We start from the raw sequence: 22,335 nt of genomic DNA, 5'->3' as shown, positions 1-22,335 counted from the left end.
CTGTTGTATGTTTTGCGTCTTCAGCTCTAAGGACCTTTCCTGTCGAGCTCACTTGTTCTATGCTCCATAACTGGGTCTTTCCCCTGTGTGCCACAGCCATTCACAGAGGGGGCACTCTTTTAAAGGATTAGGTAGTGTGTGACTCAGTGTTTAAGTCTTTATTCAAAGTTGTTCCCTCCCCCTAGCATTGCCACAGCAACCCTAATGCTTTCCAGTGAAGTTTGCTTTTCCTGTGACCCTAGTGTAATCCAGCTTGTCCTGATTTATTTTTTAATCCCAGAGTACTGTATTCACCAGGTGGCCCCTAATCCCTGCACCTCAATCTGCCTAAAAGGCCCTCACGTTTGTTGATCAAGAGGGTCTGTAGACTAAAATAGATGATACCACTGTAAGCCTTGTACTTTAGCTGTGATGGCTTATTACAAGCCTCTGAACATTTGACACGCGTGGGAATGATGTTTGTACAAATGCGCAAGGCACTCTGGCTTGTACATGGGGCGCCAATGAGATCGCCAAGGCTGATGTCTTTCTCTTTGGACCAGCTCTTGCGACTGTCACTCGCAACACTTCAGGCAGCCACAGTATTCTCCTACCTTCGCGCAGGAGATCTGCGGAAGGGTCAGAGGAGCCTCTTCCCTCTATGTCATCTGCCTTAGTGCATAATTGCAGATCCCCTGAGTCTACTTCCCGCTCAGGAAGTGGGTACTTAAGCCAATATTAATGGATGCCTTTGACACACAGATGTCAGTAAGGGACTGTTTGCACACATTGTTTGGTCCATGGGTATTGGGCCCCTTTGGCTTTCAGATGATCATGATGCCCCCTTTGGGTCACTGGCTACTTGGAGATGTCATCTCTTACACTTAGCTGCATCCACTCATTTCTAGGCTCCCATTACTCTGAGACCTGCTGTCCTGGTCTTGGCATAAACTTTCCCTTAGGAATTTTTTCCTAAAAAGGTGTTCCCTCTCCTCAGGGAAATTCTGTATTTTTAGGTAATGCTGGTCCTCAGTATTCTATCTTCTCAGAGGTTTTTTTGAGTCTGTCAGGTTTGACCTGTTTCCACTGCTCCCTCCGCTAGCAGGGTACTGACCTCCAGTGTCTTTTAATGGCACTTGTAGTTGTGGACGGCTCTGGACCTTATGTCCTCCTTGGTTCTTCTTTAGTTCTCCTATGGTGGGACGTTTAGGCGACCTTCCTCGATGGTGGTCAGTTTTCTAGACTGATTTATTAATTTATTCTAAAGGCTCAAATCATGCAAGTTGTAACTGGTTGTAGTGTCACAGATGTCTAGTGTTGGTAACTGTCAGCCATCAGCAAGCAAGGCTGACAAGCTTAGATCCTCATTAAAGCACACTGCACCCTATATGTCAGTCCCCCTGGTGCAGACACCAGTGCCCTTTCAGATAGTTATTCTTCTTGAGAGTAATTTGTATCCTTGTCTGGGCATCTGGTTGTCTTACTGTGGCCTACCCTGGGTTATGAGCCGTTCATATGTGCTGTAGGGAGCTTTTCCTCTTCCGGTTAAAATGTGAGTGTTGGTCTTTCTAGTTGTAGACAGTGCAGACAGTTCCTAGTTCTGTTTTAAACCTCTGTGGTTGTTGCCCAAATGTCTATGAACTAATAAATTCCTGAGTCCCTCAATAAAAGAAAATAAGATTTATTTTTTCTTAACTTTTTCTTGAAGCCCATCAATGAACAATGGTCCCATCACCCCTGTGGTAATGACCCAGCTGTTTGCTCACACAGCTGAGGCATATCTTTGGGACTGGGTTGTATGGAGGCTAGCATTTAACATGTTTTTTTCTGTTTGCCAGTGTTCAAACCTCTTGTAGGCAAAATAATATAACCCACAGGTCTAATTACTAAAGTCCTGTATTCCTTAAATTACTTTCGGAAAAAGATTTTACTGATTTTTTTTTTCCCACAGAAGCTTGAGTGCCATCTGCTGGCCAAGTTATGCAAATATTGTACAGCATTTTCTTTTTACCCTTGTGTGATCTCTGTTTCATCTTGTGAGGGCAGAGCAAGCATAACCTTTGTCGCTGTATAATGCATCAATTTAGTTGTGCAGAATAAATGCCCATTAGTTATACAAATATGATCTTTACACAAGCAGCCAAACCTTTATTACTTTCACTGACATTTTAGTTATCCGTGGTCTCCCTTCTTTTTAGTGTATTGCATTTGGCTGGTTACTGCAAAGTTTACTTTATTTTTTATTTAACATTTTTTTATTTCTTACGGATATGCTACATTTATTCTTTGCTGCAAGCTTTGAGTGCAGTTTTTTTTTAAATTGAATAGGCAATAAAGATTAAGTAAACTTTTACATAGGATATTATATGGCAGTGTAACACAGAGGAATATTGTAATATGTCCTACTGACCTGGCAGTTTATCATGGAACATGAAAGGTGAAGAGAAAAAAGATTATTACATAAATATATGTCCCCTGTCTAAAGATGGGTAAATACATTTTGTTTTAATCCAAGTTAGCGGTTCCATACTATCTTATCTTTTTGTTTTTGAGTTGTCTCTCATACATAGATTAGCCCACCGGATCCTTCTCCATTGACTCCTGACAATGGAGCGAAAAGTGTGCGGTGGATGAAAATGACTGAACAAAAATAGTTGGTCATTGTCGGTCTGTTGTCAGGTGGTTCTTCATTGATGTTAATGATTAATTTGTACAGCTCTAATGTAAAATGACAAGATTTTATAGTATACCCCCAATGTCAGTCTGCTCTTCAAATGACAGATTTTTGGTCTTGCCATGTTTTTTTGGCTTCATACACACTGGCTTAAAAATCCTTGCTTCTACAAGAGTTATATGTTTTGCCTGTAGAAGCAGCACAATGTTCTCCTATGTGTCCATGCACATTAGGACATTAAGAGGCATATTTGGAGTTTAACGTTTAGAGGCAGAAAAAAAAAACTTCTGGTTCATGTTTCTGATTGGAGCTTGGAGGCAGAAAAAACATAAAACTCTCCTAAACTTGTCTAATCTTTGTTACTAAAGAAATGGTCTATATGAGGGTTTTGTACTGCCAAGGGAACAGACTTTTTTTTTAACCCCAGTGTGCAGGGAGCCTAAAAGTGTATCCAAGCCCAAAAACTAAAACATTATATATTGCAGTTTAGCAGTCCTGAGATGTGGCTGCATTCGTTGTTTTTTTTTCTGTTTTCACCTAGTAATCCTGCTATTAGAACACTACCATCTTAGGGTTACTACACTTGTCCACCTTATCTATGGAGGTGAAGCATAGCCATCCTTGGACAGTAGACTTGTCAACCAATGGGGTAGAAGATTTAGCTGTACCTTACCTAAGTGACTAACAAATTTAAGTGGTTCTAAATGCAGAACTTTTTTGGGGCCAAGCAGCTTCCCCTGACCACCCTTACACTTACCTGAGCCTGATCTCGATCCAGCGATGTGCACAATAAGCCTCAGCTCCCTCTCCTCAATAAATTTGCACAGAGCAGCCCCACCCATGCATGCTCACTCCGGCGCTGACTCTTGTTTATATAAGTATCAGAACGCAGTTCAGTGCCGACCCCTTTTCACTGGCTGTGACTGACATCAGCAGTAGCCATTGGCTCCACTGCTGTGTCTGAGCCCATAAGGGGGTGGTGGGACCGAGCCACACTTTGTGTCTCTTATAGACACAGTTCAGAAGCTAGTAAGTGCCCCCATAGCAAGCGGTTTGCTATGCAGGCACTCAGCAGGGAGGTGGAGCCAGGAGCGTCAGTGGGGGACCCAAGAAAAGGAGGATCGTGCTGCTCTGTGCAAATTCATTGCACAGAGCAGGTAAGTATAACATGTTTAAAAAAAATCACTTTAAAGCATATTTCCAGCTAACACTTTTAAGCCATTACAGAAATAGTTTATTTCCTTTTGGGATAAAAGTTTTACATAAATGAAAGAAAGCTAACTGCCTGGGTTTAATGGTTTGTCTCAACTCTCCAACTGCCACTTTTTGGGTAGCTTGGTCTGTTAGGTCTACAAGGCAGTTGAAAAATAAGCTTCGACTGGCAGGACTACCAATTTAAAAATGCAAGAAAAAAGCCTAAAACATAATGTAGCCACCACATTACATGGTACGCTGCAATAGATTACAGTTTTGCAGTAGTTGACTGCACATTTAGTTATGCCTCCATTGTTTGGTATAAATGTCAGATACGTGAAGGGTGAGATCATGACTGGTAAGAATTACAGCTATGATCTAATAGGAGGTGTGGATGTCATTGTAAAAAAAGCAAATAGGAAAACAGTTTATCTTGACATGTTTAACTTTCCTACATAGTTAACACTTTGTCTGCAGGACAGGTGTTTGGTATTTTCTTTTGTATCTACATCAATTTAATAATGGTAAGTGTTACATTAATATGTTAATAGGCATTCAATCTCATACATGTTTTTCTCTTCAATAAAATATTGAAGAGGGGAAAAAAAAAAAAAAAAAAAAAAAAATATTGAAGTGGGCTTTCTTTCACCATTGGGTATTTGGCTTGGGTGCTAGGCCAGCAAAGTGGAGTCCGCTGGGCAAACCGCCAATATGAAAGTGGGTATAAACCTCAGACATGAAAAATTAACAAAATATATCCTTCTATAGTGTGCACTTGCCTCAATCCAAAGCATTAAGTGTGATTTCTATGTGCATTCATGCTCCTCTACTATCTGCATGAGTCACTTCTGATAGGCTGTGCTGACTTTAAGAGAATAAGGGGGAAGGGGAGCTCCAGCACACAGCCTGTGATTTACAGCCTCACCTGTGCATGTTTCCTTTTGAGATTGTGCAGAGGGTGGTGTGTCCCTTCCGTAATCTGAAACTCGGGTTTCAGATTACATTCTTCTTTCTGAGCTATTCAGATCCCTGCCTCTAAAAGTTTGGAAAACCTGTGTTTACCGAACCTGTGTTCGGTAAACCTGTGCAACAGAAGGCCACTGGGGAGTCGCTTCAGTTTTTGCCGGTTATAAACAAGCCTTGTTTTTTTTTTTTTTTTGAGTAGAGGATAGATCTGCAGTCAAACCCCAAATCTCTCAGCAAAGAGTACCTGTCACTGCCCGTGCTATCACAAGGGATGTTGTTCATCTGTCATGATGGCAATGAAGTTACTGAAATTTTTTTTTTTTTTTTAAGAGTGCAAGAAAACAAAACCTTTAAGTATTTTACAGTGCCCCCGCTGAAAGCATCAGTCACAGGCACATATGCAAACGTCAATCACACCCCATGTGACATATCGCCGTGACTGTCGGAGCAAGAGCAATAATTCTAGCACCAGACTTGCTATGTAAATCTAAAGTGATGACATGTAAAGGCTTTTTAAAGTGTCAGCTGTGGATAATTGAATGTACCATAGATTGTTGCATTCCACTGGCATGTGTAATTTTAAAGCTTCACTTGTTTGGTATCTATTTACTCTGCATAACATCATCCTTTATATTTTACCAAAAAAGTGGGTATTGTGTTTGCGTACTAAAATTCAAGTGTACCTTTTCCAAAACATTTGTTTTTAAAAAAAACTGCTGTGCAAATACCTTATGACATATAAATATTGCAACCCCACCATTTTATTCTCTAGGCCCTCTGCTTAAAAAAAATAATTTGGATTTGTTTAATCTCCGTGTATCCCTAGAGGGCCAAAGCTAGCCAATTTACTTGTTATATGTAAGGGTTTACAACCACTTTAACCGCTGCAAGCCGAACTGTTTCACCCCCTTCCTATCCAGGCCATTTTGCAGTTTTTAGTGCGGTCACAATTTGAATGATCATTACTCAGTCATGCAATACTGTACTGTCAATTAAATTTTCATATCATGTTTTGAGACGGACTGAGCCTTCATTTGGTGATATTTAATCACCGCTGTTATTTTTTTGTTAGCTAAAGAAAGACTGAATAATGTTAAAGAAGTTTTTCTGTTTATAAAACTTTGCAGATAAAGAATTTCTTCAGAAATGTTGTTCAAAATGTATTGTGCACTACTTTGGTGGATAAAAAAAAAAAAAATTGGTGAATAATTAGGCTGGGTTCACACTAGAGCAGACTGCTGCCTTGGCGCTTTACTTGTTCAGCAGCTGTTCACTCCCAGCTGCACTAGAGGGCATTGCGGTTCTTTATTTGAAGTTTATAAAGCGTACACTTAATTCAAGGCACTGCACAGCAGCATGATGCTAAGCCCTACAATGCCATGCAGTGTGCTGAGATAAAATGCAGCATTTCTGGATTTTATTACAGCATGCTGCAGCGCAGCTTTGGGGTCCGTTGCAGTGTGACTGGAACACTTGCAGTGATTGGCATTTTGATACTAAGTAAAAATCCTGTCACTACACAATGTGTGAACTAGCCTTTAGGCCAGCCATATACCGTGCAAATTATTTTCCTGCAGGAAAGTAATTTGCACAATTCCCCCCATAAACACAGTGTTGACAGGAGAATCCCTGCTGCTGAGTCATTGTCTGCTCCTGGCAGGGGGGGTAAAGTTGTCCCTGTCGGGAAAAGATGGTGAATATTGCTAGTGTAGCAGCAGCTAGCGATAATCGGAAGAGAACCTGGCAGGCTGATTGATTGTACCCAAGTTGATCGATCAACTTGGTACATTTAGCCTGCCCATTAACAGTTTTGCTGAACCGTGTATGGCTGGCCTGAGAGTGTAGAAGTTTATAGAATCTACAGACCAAGGTATACTGTATATATTTGAAAATTTATATGGCCAGATGTACTTTCTTGAGGCCCCTCAAATGCCAGAACAGTACAAATACCCCCAAAATGACCCCTTTTTGAAAAGTAGACAGCCTGAGGTATTTGGTAAGAGGCATAGTGAGGTATTTTGAAGTTGTATTTGTTGTCAGTTTATTTTTACTTTTTTGGAAATTAAGAAATTCAATTATTGCTTACACACCGCATAGGCATACTTACAATTACACCCCAAAACACATTCTGCTGCTGCTCCTCCTGATTATGATACTACATGCATGAGACTTTTTTTATTGTTTGGACCGATTATGTACTGAACATTGTCTCTTGTGTATCACACAAACCAACCAGTTGTATCAAAAACAGTGTACTGTAATGTCGCCTCTGTGATTGGTCTGGGAATATAGCTTGGTGTGCATTACAATGTCACTATACCATTTACTCTGTTGACAGTATGTAAAAAAACTATGATTGGCACTCTACCCTACTCTGCCTACCAGTGGACATAGTGATCACAGGGTGCTCACATCTGTGGGGGGTGCCAGCTCTCTCATCCATTATTAATTCAGTGGTCAAGCGGGAAACAGTTACACACTATTAAAACAAGAGGTGATAGTCTGCCTCATCAAGGACAGTCTGTGTTGTGTGGTCGCCAACATTGATATAACAGAGCTCCCATCCTGGGACATACATTACAATAAAGAAAGGCAGGTATACCTGAAGATAACCAGTTCCTTAAAGGTACAGACATACACCAGAAGCATAGCACAATGGCAGCTAAAGACTTGTCATTGTGTCTCAGGATTCGGTAACTAGCTTTTAAAAGCAAGGTGAACATTGCCAATACACTTGCCAGTCAGTAAACAACCCTGTGTCTGAGTGCCCCAAGAGTCAGTAGCATGAATATTTTGGGGGTGTTGGTGACCGTCCCTAATATTTTTTATTTTTATTTTTTTAATCAAAAAGGTGTTTATTGAACATGTACATAAGCAACAATTTCCAATGTACAAGCTGATAATTAATCTGTTTAAATGTACAACATAAATATATAGACATTTGCCCTTCATGCCCCCCACAACCATCATCTTCCATAATCCACCAGTTACTACTCCATCCCCCCACAACACAGATCAGCACAGTTCACGCACCATCACGGCACAAATTACATTTTCCCCTACAGACATCTCAAAATTTGGGTCATGACAAGCTCCCTGGGGCTTAAACCCGGCCCGTCCCTAATATTTAACGTCTTTGGTTACTTCCAGGCATTACCTGCCTTTAATGATTTATTGTTGTTGTGTACTGTATGTCCCAGGCTCAGTATACATAAATTTGCAAATATGTCAAACCAAAATCTGTTTTTAATACATAATGTTTAAAGAAGAACTTCACTCGAGGGGACATCAGCACAAAGGTTGTATCCTACTGACATGTCCCATGCGCTGATTTTTATATTTATGTTTTTTTTTTTTTTTTTTGTTTTTTTTTTTTGGCTGCCCTCAGCCTTTGAGTAGGGGAAGGTTAGAACCCTCAAACTTTTTTGCTGCCAGTTTACCTATTCCAGATTGTTCCTGCCGATGTCATCGGTTTCATCAAGACAGATCAGAGAGATGTCTCCTTGCACTTCCCCACCCTAATTAAAAAAATAAATATGTTAAGCCAGACATATACTGTGTCTGAATACATAACCCTACTCATGAAGGGTTAGAGAGAAAACATGCCACATTATAAATACAGGGCAGTGTGTTTCATTATAAAGTTATTTACGGTAATTCTATTGGGACAGTGTTTTTTTTTTTTACCATGTATGGGTAAAAAGAGCCTTATGTAACCCGAAACATCATGAAATCCATGTGAAACCTTTATTGGTGTGTGTATGTATGTGTGTGTGTGTGTATATATATGTATGTATGTATATATATATATATATATATATATATATATATATATATATATATATATATATATATATATATGCCTGTTACTGATCAAAATTTTTCTGTTCGGTTAATCGTCTTTTTTTTATTGATTGACTCATTTCGATTAATTATAACGCACATACAGATCCAACTACTTTTAGCTGATCTCCTTGCAGGCCGATTCCCAGTGCAGCTACCAACAACTGGAAAAATGGATAGCAGGATACAAAAAACACACAAAGGCAGCGCTCGATGGGAATAGCATTAAAACTTTTATAGTCTTCAAGTAGGTAACCAAATAAATATTTCACTGGAGATAAAATCGATGTAGCTACATAAACTGTAAAAATGGTGTGAGTAATACCAAACGGTACCAAAAGCAGTCATAAAAACATGTAGCCAAGTATGATACTGGTATAAAAATGTGTACAACGATACCACTGCTGAATCCAGATTAGGAGAGGTTAACATCAGTCCGTCGGCATGTAGATGTCCCATGAAGGGAAATATCACAACTTCCAGTGGATGGTTGAAGAATCCCAGGTTGATAGAGGGAAGTGATAGAGGGAAGTGTAACAGTCCTTGCGTGTGGCAGATAGTAAGGTCCCGCTGGCATGCAGATATGAAGGCACAGCAAAGGAGCCCTTCAGATGGACACGGCAAGCCCCGCCGGTGTCCGTGACGTTCCTGGATCTCCGACAGAACTCCCTGAAGGCCCAGAAGCTGGCGGAGAGGTGAGTACCAATGAAAATAATTGTAATCGATCAAAAAAATTAAAGATTAATCGATTAGCCCTAATATATATATATATATATATATATATATAATATATAGCAACTGTATTGAGTATCTTTATTGTTCTGGAAGTAATAGAATTGGAGTATACACACAAGCACAGCCCATACTTTTAGGTTGTTTGTGTGCTACAGCTAATATGGCAAGACATAAGTCCGAATAGCTTGTGAAATATATTTTTATAAGTAAACAATGCACATTTACAAATTCCTCTGTTTTATTATGCACATGATTTGTTCATATCGCATTGCAGTATGTTTCACACAGTTTGCTTTTTTGTCTAGTAAACCCTTTAGAGACATTATAGCCCCTTGCTTCCGAACCCTATTCTGACACTGCTCACATAAATTTTTTTCAAAAATAGATACCCAACATGTCTCACTTTAAAATTGCGTACGCCTAGTGGATAGGGAAAGCCCTGTGAGCAAAGCAAGTAGCCAGTAGAGCTCAGGTGCTGTATCAGTGTCAAACATACATATTCCCATGTTAAACTGTTCTGTTGGCGCACATGTGAGTAAGCTGCAGCTATCCAGATCATGTGTAATTATAAGGCTAACAATGCTCATGGAATGAAAATTCCTCAGCAGATGTAAGACACCAGTTCTTAAAAAAAAAAAAAATCATGTACTCTTAGTGACAATGCATAAATACATCTCATGCTCTACATAGTAATGCATGTATTTCACATAATACTGTCAGGGAAATATCTTCACTGTGTGGTTCATGTTCAGTACATGTGCGCTCTCTGCAGGCATATGTCATTACATAAAATATTACATTGTTAAAATGAAACTGGCATGTACATCAATTGTAGCAATTATACAAGTCTATGGAGTTCTTGCATAACCTAATTTGCTACTATAATCTAAAGCTGTTCTACAGCTACTGTATATAAACAGTTCCAGGAAACATAAGGGAAGATGGGACTTTTTTTTCCTAGTTTGGAATTGTCGGAGAAGACACTTGAGCATCACTAGCATGCTTTTTATTACAACAAAATGTATGCCTATATCATACCAAGAATTGCATTGGTCTTTTTCCAGTGTTCCCCGTTAGTGGGCATATTTACCTTTTTAGTGTGACAGTTTCTATTTTATTTCTTTTGAGATTCCTATTGCCATTAAGCCTTTATGCTATCCAGATAGTTGTCTAGTCTGGATGTATATGGCTTTGATTTATCATGTCTACAGGCTTGTATGATTAACAGCTTGTCGACCATATACTGTATATAAATGTCGGCAAGGCTGCGCTGGATCACGTACCTACCACGTGATCTAGCACTTTCGGGTAAGGAGCTTGCAGACACGCCGCCAGGGGCTTGCTCCTGCTGTGATTTTTCACTGGAGGAGCCTATCAGCGGCTACTGCAGACTCGATGTCCGCCGGCGCCCGCCGATTATTCGTTACACAGGCAGAATGTCAGTCTGCTTATGTAAACAAGGCAGATTGCCATTCTGTCAGCGGGGAAGACCACCTCCTATCCTTTCTGCTACCCCCGGTGCTCTTTGCCCCTCCCCCATCTTTTCTCTTTGGCGCCCCCTCGTCTGTGCTCTTTGGCGCTCCCCCGTCTGTGCTCTTTGGCGCTCCCCCGTCTGTGCTCTTTGGCGCCCCCTGTCTGTGCTCTTTGGCGCCCCCTGTCTGTGCTCTTTCTTGCCCCCCCGTCTGTGCTCTTTGGCGCTCCCCCCATCTGTGCTCTTTGGCGCTCCCCCTCCCCCCGTCTGTGCTCTTTGGCGCCCCCTGTCTGTGCTCTTTGGTGCCCCCCCGTCTGTGCTCTTTGGCGCTCCCCCGTCTGTGCTCTTTGGCGCTCCCCCGTCTGTGCTCTTTGGCGCTCCCCCGTCTGTGCTCTTTGGCGCTCCCCCGTCTGTGCTCTTTGGCGCTCCCCCGTCTGTGCTCTTTGGCGCTCCCCCGTCTGTGCTCTTTGGCGCTCCCCCGTCTGTGCTCTTTGGCGCTCCCCCGTCTGTGCTCTTTGGCGCTCCCCCGTCTGTGCTCTTTGGTGCTCCCCCCCCGTCTGTGCTCTTTGGCGCTCCCCCCGTCTGTGCTCTTTGGCGCTCCCCCTCCCCCCGTCTGTGCTCTTTCCCCCTCCCCCCGTCTGTGCTCTTTGGCGCTCCCCCGTCTGTGCTCTTTGGCGCTCCCCCGTCTGTGCTCTTTGGCGCTCCCCCGTCTGTGCTCTTTGGCGCTCCCCCGTCTGTGCTCTTTGGCGCCCCCTGTCTGTGCTCTTTGGTGCCCCCCCATCTGTGCTCTTTGGCGCTCCCCCCATCTGTGCTCTTTGGCGCTCCCCCTCCCCCCGTCTGTGCTCTTTGGCGCCCCCTGTCTGTGCTCTTTGGCGCCCCCTGTCTGTGCTCTTTGGCTCCCCCCCGTCTGTGCTCTTTGGCGCCCCCCCCCGTCTGTGCTCTTTTGCCCCCCCCTGTCTGTGCTCTTTGGCGCTCCCCCCCGTCTGTGCTCTTTGGCGCTCCCCCCCGTCTGTGCTCTTTGGCGCTCCCCCCCGTCTGTGCTCTTTGGCGCTCCCCCCGTCTGTGCTCTTTGGCGCTCCCCCCGTCTGTGCTCTTTGGCGCTCCCCCCGTCTGTGCTCTTTGGCGCTCCCCCGTCTGTGCTCTTTGGCGCTCCCCCGTCTGTGCTCTTTGGCGCTCCCCCGTCTGTGCTCTTTGGCGCTCCCCCGTCTGTGCTCTTTGGCGCTCCCCCGTCTGTGCTCTTTGCCGCTCCCCCCGTCTGTGCTCTTTGGCGCCCCCCGTCTGTTCTCTTTGCCGCCCCCCGGTCTGTGCTCTCTTGGTGCCCCCCCCGTCTGTGCTCTTTGGCGCTCCCCCGTCTGTGCTCTTTGGCGCTCCCCCGTCTGTGCTCTTTGGCGCTCCCCCCGTCTGTGCTCTTTGGCGCCCCCCGTCTGTTCTCTTTGCCGCCCCCCGGTCTGTGCTCTCTTGGTGCCCCCCCCGTCTGTGCTCTTTTGCACCCCCCCATCTGTGCTCTTTGGCGCCCCCCCGTCTGTGCTCTTTGGCCCCCCCCCGTCTGTGCTCTTTGGCGCTCCCCCCCCCGTCTGTGCTCTTTGGCGCTCCCCCCCGTCTGTGCTCTTTGGCGCTCCCCCGTCTGTTCTCTTTGCCCCCCCCCCGTCTGTGCTCTTTGGCGCTCCCCCCGTCTGTGCTCTTTGGCGCTCCCCCCGTCTGTGCTCTTTGGCGCTCCCCCCTCTGTGCTCTTTGGCGCTCCCCCGTCTGTGCTCTTTGGCGCTCCCCCGTCTGTTCTCTTTGGCGCTCCCCCGTCTGTTCTCTTTGCCCCCCCCCCCCCGTCTGTGCTCTTTGGCGCTCCCCCCGTCTGTGCTCTTTGGCGCTCCCCCCGTCTGTGCTCTATGGCGCTCCCCCCGTCTGTGCTCTTTGTCGCTCCCCCGTCTGTGCTCTTTGGCGCTCCCCCGTCTGTGCTCTTTGGCGCTCCCCCGTCTGTTCTCTTTGGCGCTCCCCCGTCTGTTCTCTTTGGCGCCCCCCGTCTGTTCTCTTTGCCCCCCCGTCTGTGCTCTTTGGCGCTTCCCCCCCGTCTGTGCTCTTTGGCGCTCCCCCGTCTGTGCTCTTTGGCGCTCCCCCGTCTGTGCTCTTTGGCGCTCCCCCGTCTGTTCTCTTTGGTGCCCCCCGTCTGTTTTCTTTGGCGCCCCCGTCTGTTCTCTTTGGCGCCCCCGTCTGTTCTCTTTTGCGCCCCCCGGTCTGTGCTCTCTTGGTGCCCCCCCCGTCTGTTCTCTTTGGCGCTCCCCCCGTCTGTGCTCTTTGGCGCCCTCCGGTCTGTGCTCTCTTGGTGCCACCCCCCCCGTCTGTGCTCTTTTGCGCCCCCCCCCTTTGTAATTGGGCAAACTTACTAAATCTGCAGGGGATCAAATAACTTCCCCACTGTAAATCCAATTGGGAATCTGTGGCAAGACTTGAAAATTGCTGTTCACAGACGCTCTCCATCCAATCTGACAGAGCTTGAGCTATTTTGCAAAGACAAATGGGCAAATCTGTCACTCTAGATGTGTAAAGCTGGTAGAGACATCCACAAAAAGACTTGCAGCTATAATTTCATTGCAGCGAAAGGTGGTTCTTCAAGGTATTGACTCAGGGGGCTTAATACAAATGCACACCACATCACCCATCTGAGCAAATTGTAATTTCTACAAAATGATGGCCCACAACCCAATTTCCAGCATGTTTAACCACATCAGTTGGCTTCATCAGTGGCAATGAAAGATATTTTTTTTTTTATAAAGGTGCAGAACCGCATATAATTGTCTGCACATTAAGGCATAAACTACAGTGTTTTTTTTTTTGTTGAGATTTGTTTTAAAAGCACAAGATGGAATATCCAGTGTAACATGGCCAATAACCTTCATGTGGTAGTTGGATGACATCTTCGTCTATCAAGTGTGATTACATTCAGTGAACATGTGTTTTTATGTGTTAAACTGTCTTCAGTGCAAAGCAATACCTTATGAGAATTTGGGGGCAATGTTTTTGAATAATGGTGAATAAAAGCCAAAGGTCACTTAAAAATATTGCAAATAATGATTATAGCTGTTAAGTACATAATGATTTAATTGTAAACTTGACTTCTTTGCAGGCTGGTTGAAGAGTTTATGCTTCTTGCAAATATGGCGGTGGCACATAAAATCCATCGCAGTTTTTCAGAGCAGGCACTACTTCGCCGTCACCCACCTCCACAGAATAAATTGCTAAATGACTTGATTGAATTTTGTGACCAAATGGGACTTAAACTAGACTTCACTGATTCAGGCACTTTGCATGTAAGTAATACTCTTCTGTTTTTGTAACAAATAGCATAGTTTGTGCGCATAGTTCATTTCACGGGAAAATACAGTTACCCACTATTTCTGTCATTTCTAAATGGAGTGGTGTGGTGCACTGCCTGGATGAAAGACAGACAATCTTTCTGTCAGTTTTGCCTTGATTATTGGTATATGCATGGCACTGCATAGTGGTTAGTACTTTGCTGCTCTAAGGACCTGGGGTTAATCCTTATCAAGGATAATGTATAGCTTTAATGTTTTCTCCTGTTTGTGTGGATTTTCCCTAAATGCTCAGGTTTACTCACAATTTTAGAACTTACTGGTAGACCATTAAGTGCTAGTTTGACCAAAATGTATTTGAGTGTGTTTTTAAGACTGTTGTAGGGGCAAAAGTAACACTGTAAGCTTCTTCACTACAAGGGGACTGGTTTGAGTGTTTCTATGTACACTAAAGTAAACAGTTTGCTTGGAGTATGCTTTGGGCTGGTATGGGTTTCACCAAAGCTAAATTGGTCCTGTTTTATTTCCAGCTGTTAAGGAGGACATCTAGTTTTAAATACTTAAAGTGGTATTAAACCCAAAAAGCAAATATTTACTATATTGCAGCTTACTAATTCTTAGGTGTTGGTGTGGCGATATCCCCAGCTGTGCCTTTGGAATACAGCCAATGACTGCCAGTGCTGATCTGATGCTGGTTTGGTTTTCTAGCATGCCGTTCGACAGAAGCTTGTCATGAGACCGGCTTCTGTAGAACGGACAACATCAACACACATTGAAAGATCAATTTCAGACGATTTTTACCCCCATGTTTACAAAGTTTTGGATTCAATGGCTGCATTCGTTTACTTTTTAGGCTTTCTGTCTTCTATTTTTATCTGGTGATCTGGCTAAGAAATGATTTTCAAAAGAACAAGCTCTCTTGCAGATGTATCAGTTACAGGGATGAAACAAACCATTTACCACTGACGGGTAGTTACAATGATCAGTTTTTTTACTTTAAAACCTAAAATGAAAAAACATTGCTGTAACTGCTTATGACGTTGAGCTAGAATTTGGCTTCAATTTATTTAAATACGTTTAGTAAATCCAACACTCCCCTCCCCCCAGAAAGGCAATTCTGCTGTCCAAATGTGCACCTGTGCTCCATCTAGAGTGGGGGCATTCTAATACAGGAGGTGTGTTATTGGCCAAATCACCAGGGGAAAACGGAGGGAAAGGGGAAAAATAAAATGTATGTAGCAACCACATCAAATGGTTGGTAAGCTGCAATATATATTTTTAGTGTTTTTTTTAGTGTTGGGTTTAATTCTGCTTTAAAGTGGATGCATTAAGGTGTGAAAACACCTTGCAGTCACTGCCCCCCGCGCCCCCATTTTACTTACCTGGGCCCCGAATCTCCGTAGGCAAGATCCTGCGTTGCTTTCCCCAGGTCTTGTTGGCTCTTCATTGGATAGATTGATTGCAGCGCAGCCATTGGCTCCCGCCGCTGTCAATCAAATCCAATGATGCGGCCACCAGGGACAGGGCTGAGTCATACAATCGGTGGCTATGGAGGCCGATTTGTATCGCACGGGAGCGCGCTCGCAAGCTAACCCCCTTGGGAGATAGCTTCCCAGAGGGTGTTGGCTCTTGCATTGAGGAGCTGCGAGAGCCACCGTTGGGACCCCAGAAGAGGACGATCGGGGCCATTCTGTGCAAAACAAACTGCACAGTGGAGGTAAGTAGGACATGTTTTTTGTTTTTTAAATAGCTGAACCTTTACAACCCCTTTAAGGCCTTATGTACACTGGGTGTTTGGTCCACGTGTATGAGATTCCAGGGTTTTCTTGTGGGTGAAAAGCACAGGAGTAACATGCAGAATTCTTGTGTTCTGGGCATTCATCTTGGAGCATAAACTAGCTAAGCGTTGATGCCATTCGTTGTGTGGCTTTCAACTTCTCATGGAGGACATCAAAAGTGGAGTAGCTGTGCATGACAGTCGGTCCACTTTAATCTTCAGCTTGTTCAGTTAAACTTAGAAAATTAACTACAGAAGCTGATTGGTTGCCCATGCACAGCTGCTCCAGGTTCGATTTTCTCCAGTTTCCATAAACCCTCTGAAATGTTTTTACACTGTCAGCAACGGAACTGGACAAGTGTGCCTATGCCTTCCACCCACAAAAACTTTGAGAACTAAAATATTTGTCCCGAATTATTATGCCACAATGTGCATTTAAAGATGCAAGTTAAATCCGACATTGTGCTCATGGGCCCATTTCTATTTTCTTTTTGCAGAAAAGCTTGAATGAACAATTTGGGACTGATGAGTATTCTGCTGCACGCAAGGAAGTGCTGACCAATATGTGCTCCAAGCCTATGCAGGTAAGGTGGGGTACACATTATGCCCTTTCACCTAAAACTAGATGTTTTTTTCATTTTCTAAGCATAGAGGTCAATGGCCAAAGTCTCACTATATGGCTGTATGAAATTAAAGTCCCTTTTTCTTAGTGTTCTCCTTTTCAGAAAAAAAGAAAAGGTTAACTAACACCGTACACCCTCCTTACCCCACCAGTGCCCACTGTATTTGCTTCCAGGCATGCTGAGCTGTCAGTGCCCATGCAGCCAGGCCAGTGGTCCAGGGATTTGATATCCCCCACTTTTCTCTGTTCAGAGCTTCGATTCACTGTGCAGGTATTGGTGTCTTCCATCTGCTAAGGAATTTTCAGTCTCTGAGCATAGTTAGCCTTAAAATGTACACATGATCTGAATAGCTGCAGCTTACTCGTGTGTGGTAACAGAAGAGTTTAACATGGAAATATGCTGTTTGACACTGATACAAGACCTGAGACCTACTGGCTACTTGCTTTGCTCAGAGATTTCTTTCTTCACTTCCCTCAAATATACATACCCGTACATCGTTGTGTTGAAGTGGTTATACTGGTGTTATGGCTGCAGCTGCTCTGCAGGTCACAGGGCATCTCAATAGTGGTATACTACTCGGGCGCCCTTTTACTGTGGGAGCAGTCAGGAAACTGGAGACGAAACAACGCCACCCAAGGTCTGTGCTACTGTCCTACTGTCTGTCCTACTTTAGTGGCTGGCTCAGGGAGACCGTAAGTTATAGAAAATCTCTCCTTTGGAGAGAGATGCACACATACCTTTTTGTTGCATATAGAAAGGCTTAAAACCATGTAATATTGCTTTGTGCCTCCCTTTTTTCCTTATTTCTTGCATAGTGTGAGTGGGCCCTTAACACATTACTATGCAGTAAGACAGTCCTTTGAGTGGGCTGGCAGTGCACCTTAATACACAAAAATATAACCTAGCCCTTTTTTTTTTTTTTTTTTAACCCAACACACCATGCATGGTATGTTCGTTGTGGTGTTCTGCATTTCAGGTACGTTGGCCATTCAAAATGCTATCACAATGCACTGGGCTGCAATTCGTATTACTGTAACACATCAATGGGAATGTACATAGCTCTGTAGAAATGTTTTTGAAGCGAATACTGCCTAATATGAGTTACTCCTATTTTTCTGTTATGCAGATGGCAGTATATTTCTGTACTGGAGCACTTGGGGATGAGAGCCTTTTCCATCACTATGCCCTTAACGTGCCGCTATATACTCACTTCACGTCTCCCATAAGACGCTTTGCTGATGTTATTGTTCACCGCCTTCTTGCATCATCTCTTGGTGAGTATACCTTAATGAGGGAAAGCTGAAGAGCAGTGACTTATGAGTGTGTCATCTACTTTTTTTTATATTTAATTTTAAAGAAATATATAAACATGAAAATTTGTGCTTTGCCCATGCAAGGAAAGTTCAAGTGTTTAACTCCAACATATTAACTGGCAGCCCCTCTATTAGAGGCTGGCCTACCACACTATCCAAGTCTTTTGTAAAAACAAGCACTCTAAATACCTCTTTAGAGTTGTCTTCAGGCAGGTCACATCACTCGCAGCCGCTTTACAGCTCTGAGACGTTGCTTCTGCGAGAGGGGCAGTGATCTCTCTGACGTCGGATCACAAGTTGTGCACCCTTCCTGTGTCTAGGCTTATTTCAGTCAATATTTTAAACAGTATAAACAATATATAAAAGTTAATATCCATAAGTCAAAACATTGTGGAAAAATGTGAGCATGGCCATTCTGGGATAGAAAGCAGAAACCTGTTCTGTGGCACAGAGTTGCACATGACAGTGGGAGTGGCTTAATGGATCTTTAAACCCAGGGACAAAAATGCACTTTATCGCAGCTTACAGGTAAAGATGGGGTGCTACTAGTGGTGGCCTGTCCATATGGGGCACAGGGGCGCCGCCCCCCTAATCCATGTGTCCAGCACCTTATCTACATGCAGGGGGTCGGACCCATGGATTTCAATGGGATTTTATTTTTATTTTTTATGAAGCACAGGATTAGAGCACGAGGCTCTAGTTCCCTTTAAAAACTGGTGGGCTCGAGGTGCAGAGCACTGCGCCCCGAGCCCACCCAGTTGTGGGGCAATAGCGAATTAATATTCACTATTTCACTATTACCTGATCACCCGATTGGCTGAGAGGAGAAGCGATCCTATTGGCCCCCTGGTAGGATGAGGGGGGAGACGCATGGCAGAAACCGCCATGATGCCGAGGAGGAGGGGACACAAAGGGAGCACTGCCTGCAGCCTAGATGAGGTAAGTGCATGGCTTATAACTGACACCAACTCGGGCGGGTGGTGGGGGGGTGCCTGTGGGTGCACAGCTGCCACTGGGTGCTAAATTGGTTTTCTCTTGAAAATACCTGTGGATTTTGTGTCACTCCAGTGAGCTGCACCAAAGAATATCCTTTTTTTTCCTAGCAGTGGTCTGTAAGCTTGCAATTTCCCTGCCCTCAATATAATTAATGGAGATTAAAAGATGAGAATTTTTTTGTAGTCCATATCAGGAGAGCATCTATGCCTCCTCCACAGATACAGCGAAAGAGTGACCTAGGGACATGAAGTGGTGTTTGCTGGATTACTAGGCGAAAATAAAGCAAAAGAAGCTTGAAAAAGAAAGCTAAAGCAGCCACCACACCAAGGACTAGTAATCTGCAATGTATTACTTTTTTTTTTTATAGTTTATTTTTATACACTTTAAGAGGGAAGTTTAAAGTGATATTAAACCCAAAAGCAAAACGTTATTATATTGCAGCTTATCATTTTTTAGATGATGTGGCTGCATTAATTTGCTTTTCTAGACTTTCTTTTATTTTCATCTGGTGATCTGGCTAGTAAGACTGGTATTTTTTTAAGAGAACAAACTGTCTTGCAGATTAGTTAGTGTTGAGACGAACCATTTACCACTGACTGGTACAATGGTCAGCCAATATTTATTATGAAAAAGTAATACCAAAAAGGAAAATACTGTTGCTGTAACTGCAGTGTGAGCTGGAGTTTGGCTTCAATCTGTTTAGTGTATGTAAATTTGCCAGTCCATCTAACACTCCCCTCCTGCCAGACTGACAATTCTGCTGTCCAAAGGTGCCCCCAAGCCAATTTTTTTCTTCCTTATCCCGCTGAAGGCAATTGAATATTTATTGTATCAACTACCTGGCATTGTATTTTATAAATGTTAATATCCAGTTATATTTTGGGCATTCATGAATACAGAACTAGTTCTTTAGGAAGCCTATTAGACATTTTAAAAGGTCTTACTGTGAAGAGATACAGAAAGGTTAAAGCGGATGTCCGCTGAAAAAAAAATATTAAAAGTCAGCAGCTACAAATACTGCAGCTGCTGACTTTTAATATCGGTACACTTACCTGTCCTGGAGTCCAGCGCCGTCCGCAGCAGAGGACGAGCGATCGCTCTTCACTCTGCTGCCCCCCTGCCATCCTCGGTGAGGGAACCAGGAAGTGAGGCGCTCCGGCTTCACTGCCCGGTTCCCTATGGCACCTGCGCGAGTCGCGCTGCACCTGCTGATTGGCTCCCGCTGTGCTCTGGGAGCCGAGTGTTCCCAGAACACAACGGGGGGGAACGGGAGGCGACGTCCTGCCTGCAGACTGTAGCCAGAAGTGGGTGCAAATACCTGTCTTTAGATAGGTATTTGCACCCCCCTCCCCCTGAAAGGTGTCAAATGTGACACCGGAGGGGGGGGGATCCGATCAGCGGGAGTTCCACTTTAGGGCGGAGTTCCACTTTAGGGCGGAGTTCCACTTTAGGGCGGAGTTCCACTTTAGGGCGGAGTTCCACTTTAGGGCGGAGTTCCACTTTAGGGCGGAGTTCCACTTTAGGGCGGAGTTCCACTTTAGGGCGGAGTTCCACTTTAGGGCGGAGTTCCACTTTAGGGCGGAGTTCCACTTTAGGGCGGAGTTCCACTTTAAATCTCGTTTCCCCCAGATGTAAACCCTTGCCTGTAAAAACCTGAAAATGAATAACTACACCAAATTCACTATATAGACCACCCTTTGTATTTATACATGGTAATCCTATCTTCAAGGCTGCTTGTACGCTGGAGTAAAAAATGCTGTGTTTGAAATTAAATGCATTGTTGTCTATGGGACATTGCATGCTGCTGAGTAAAGATCAGTAATATAGCGTTGAGTAGCAAGCAGTAAAACAAAGATAACATTTTAATTTGAGTGCAGTAATTTACTAGCATACATGTGTTTACTCATCTGTAAGCATGTTTACACAAGTAGAAAAGGGTATATTACAGTAGTCTACAGTGGCAGCTGGTGGTAATTTTTTTGGGGGGTGCAGCAAACAGTGCAGCCCCCACGGTCCGGTCGATCAGGGCTGGTGCACTCCATCTATGGCAGGCATCACGGGCGATGGACATAACGGCCACAGTGTGCGGCTTCCCCGTCTCTCCTCCATGGCCATATCGGGCGGCTTCCCCGTCTCTCCTCTGTGGCCATAGCAGGCGGCTTCTCCGTCTCTCCTCCGTGGCCATATCGGGCGGCTTCCCCGTCTTTCCTCTGTGGCCATAGCAGGCGGCTTCTCCGTCTCTCCTCCATGGCCATAGCGGGTGGCCTCCCCTTCTCTCCTCTGTGGCCATAGCGGGTGGCTTTTCCCTTCTCTCCTCTGTAAGCATAATGGGCGGCTTCCCCTTCTCTCCTCTGCAGGCATAACAAATGGCTTACCCGTCTCCTGCTTGGCAGCTTCCATCTCCTCCTCCCCTCCTACTTGGCGGCCAATTGGGAAACAGGTCTTAGACCCGCTTTCTGATTGGCTGGGAGGAGGACCTGCATCCCTAGCCCACCCTATTTTGTAGCCTATTGGAGCCACTGGCTCTAATTGGGTGCTTTAAAAATACACCCCCACCATTGGAATCTTTGCAACTGGTGTCCTGCAAGGGGCTGGATGCATGTATAGGGGGGTGACAGCACCCGTAATGGACGGGCCACCCCTATACTCAACATTACAGTTTTTGGCCTCTTGCACACAGGAACCACAAGTTACTAGAGTAAACAGCAGTAAATTGATGGCCATGTGCCACGGGCCTTAATTGCCTTTTCTCAAGAGAGAAAAAAATCTATCTATGCAGATAAAAACAGGTTAACTATAATGCTGCAAACAAAACAAAATGCATTTCCTAGGACATATACCAGTTAGCCAGAAATATAAATAGATATGGTAATGTCTACATTATTATTATTATTATTATAATTATTATTATTCAGGATTTATATAGCGCCAACAGTTTGCATAGCACTTTACAACATGAGGGCAGGCAGTACAGTTACAAAACAATTTAATACAGGAGGAATCTGAGGGCCCTGCTCTTTGGAGCTTACAATCTAATCTGCAAGTGTCCTAAAACTAATAGGCAAACAGCATGGATGTACATAGGAGGAGAGTAGTTTTGATAAGGAGCATGTGTACCTGCATTACTCTTCACAGTATTGTTCTCTACTCTACAAGAGCACTTTTAATAAAACCCATTTAACCTCTCCTGTCGAAGTGTCTTGAACAAGAATTGTCTGTATTGCTAAAGTTGCACCTTTTTAAAAAAAAATTACTAAAAGGATATTTTTTAATAGGCAATATATTTTCTTTAGACACAATACGAACAAACCTTTTCCCTGTATGCCTTATTTTTCAGTGAGTGAAATAAATAAAAATAGCTGGCTGTGGATATACTTGGTACCATACATTATTTTTCTGTCTCTTTCCAAAATATAAAGCTACAATACGTTTTAATAAAAATGCTGAAAACATGCAAACCAT

General features: G+C 44.0%; 1 protein-coding gene across 8 annotated transcripts in view; it reads left to right on the top strand.

The window, feature by feature from the left end:
• DIS3L2 (DIS3 like 3'-5' exoribonuclease 2) overlaps positions 1–22,335 on the top strand; it is a 727,039-nt gene that overhangs the window by 685,755 nt on the left and 18,949 nt on the right. For all 8 annotated transcript variants that reach the window (XM_040349688.1, XM_040349693.1, XM_040349695.1 and 5 more), the window contains 3 exons: positions 13,978–14,161; positions 16,439–16,525; positions 17,691–17,838. In XM_040349688.1, the coding sequence (XP_040205622.1) occupies positions 13,978–14,161; positions 16,439–16,525; positions 17,691–17,838 (419 nt within the window). The remainder of the gene's footprint in view (positions 1–13,977; positions 14,162–16,438; positions 16,526–17,690; positions 17,839–22,335) is intronic.

Source organism: Rana temporaria, chromosome 4 (assembly GCF_905171775.1).
Source record: "Rana temporaria chromosome 4, aRanTem1.1, whole genome shotgun sequence".
NCBI classification, from domain to species: domain Eukaryota; kingdom Metazoa; phylum Chordata; class Amphibia; order Anura; family Ranidae; genus Rana; species Rana temporaria.
This window is presented reverse-complemented; position numbering and strand designations above follow the sequence as displayed.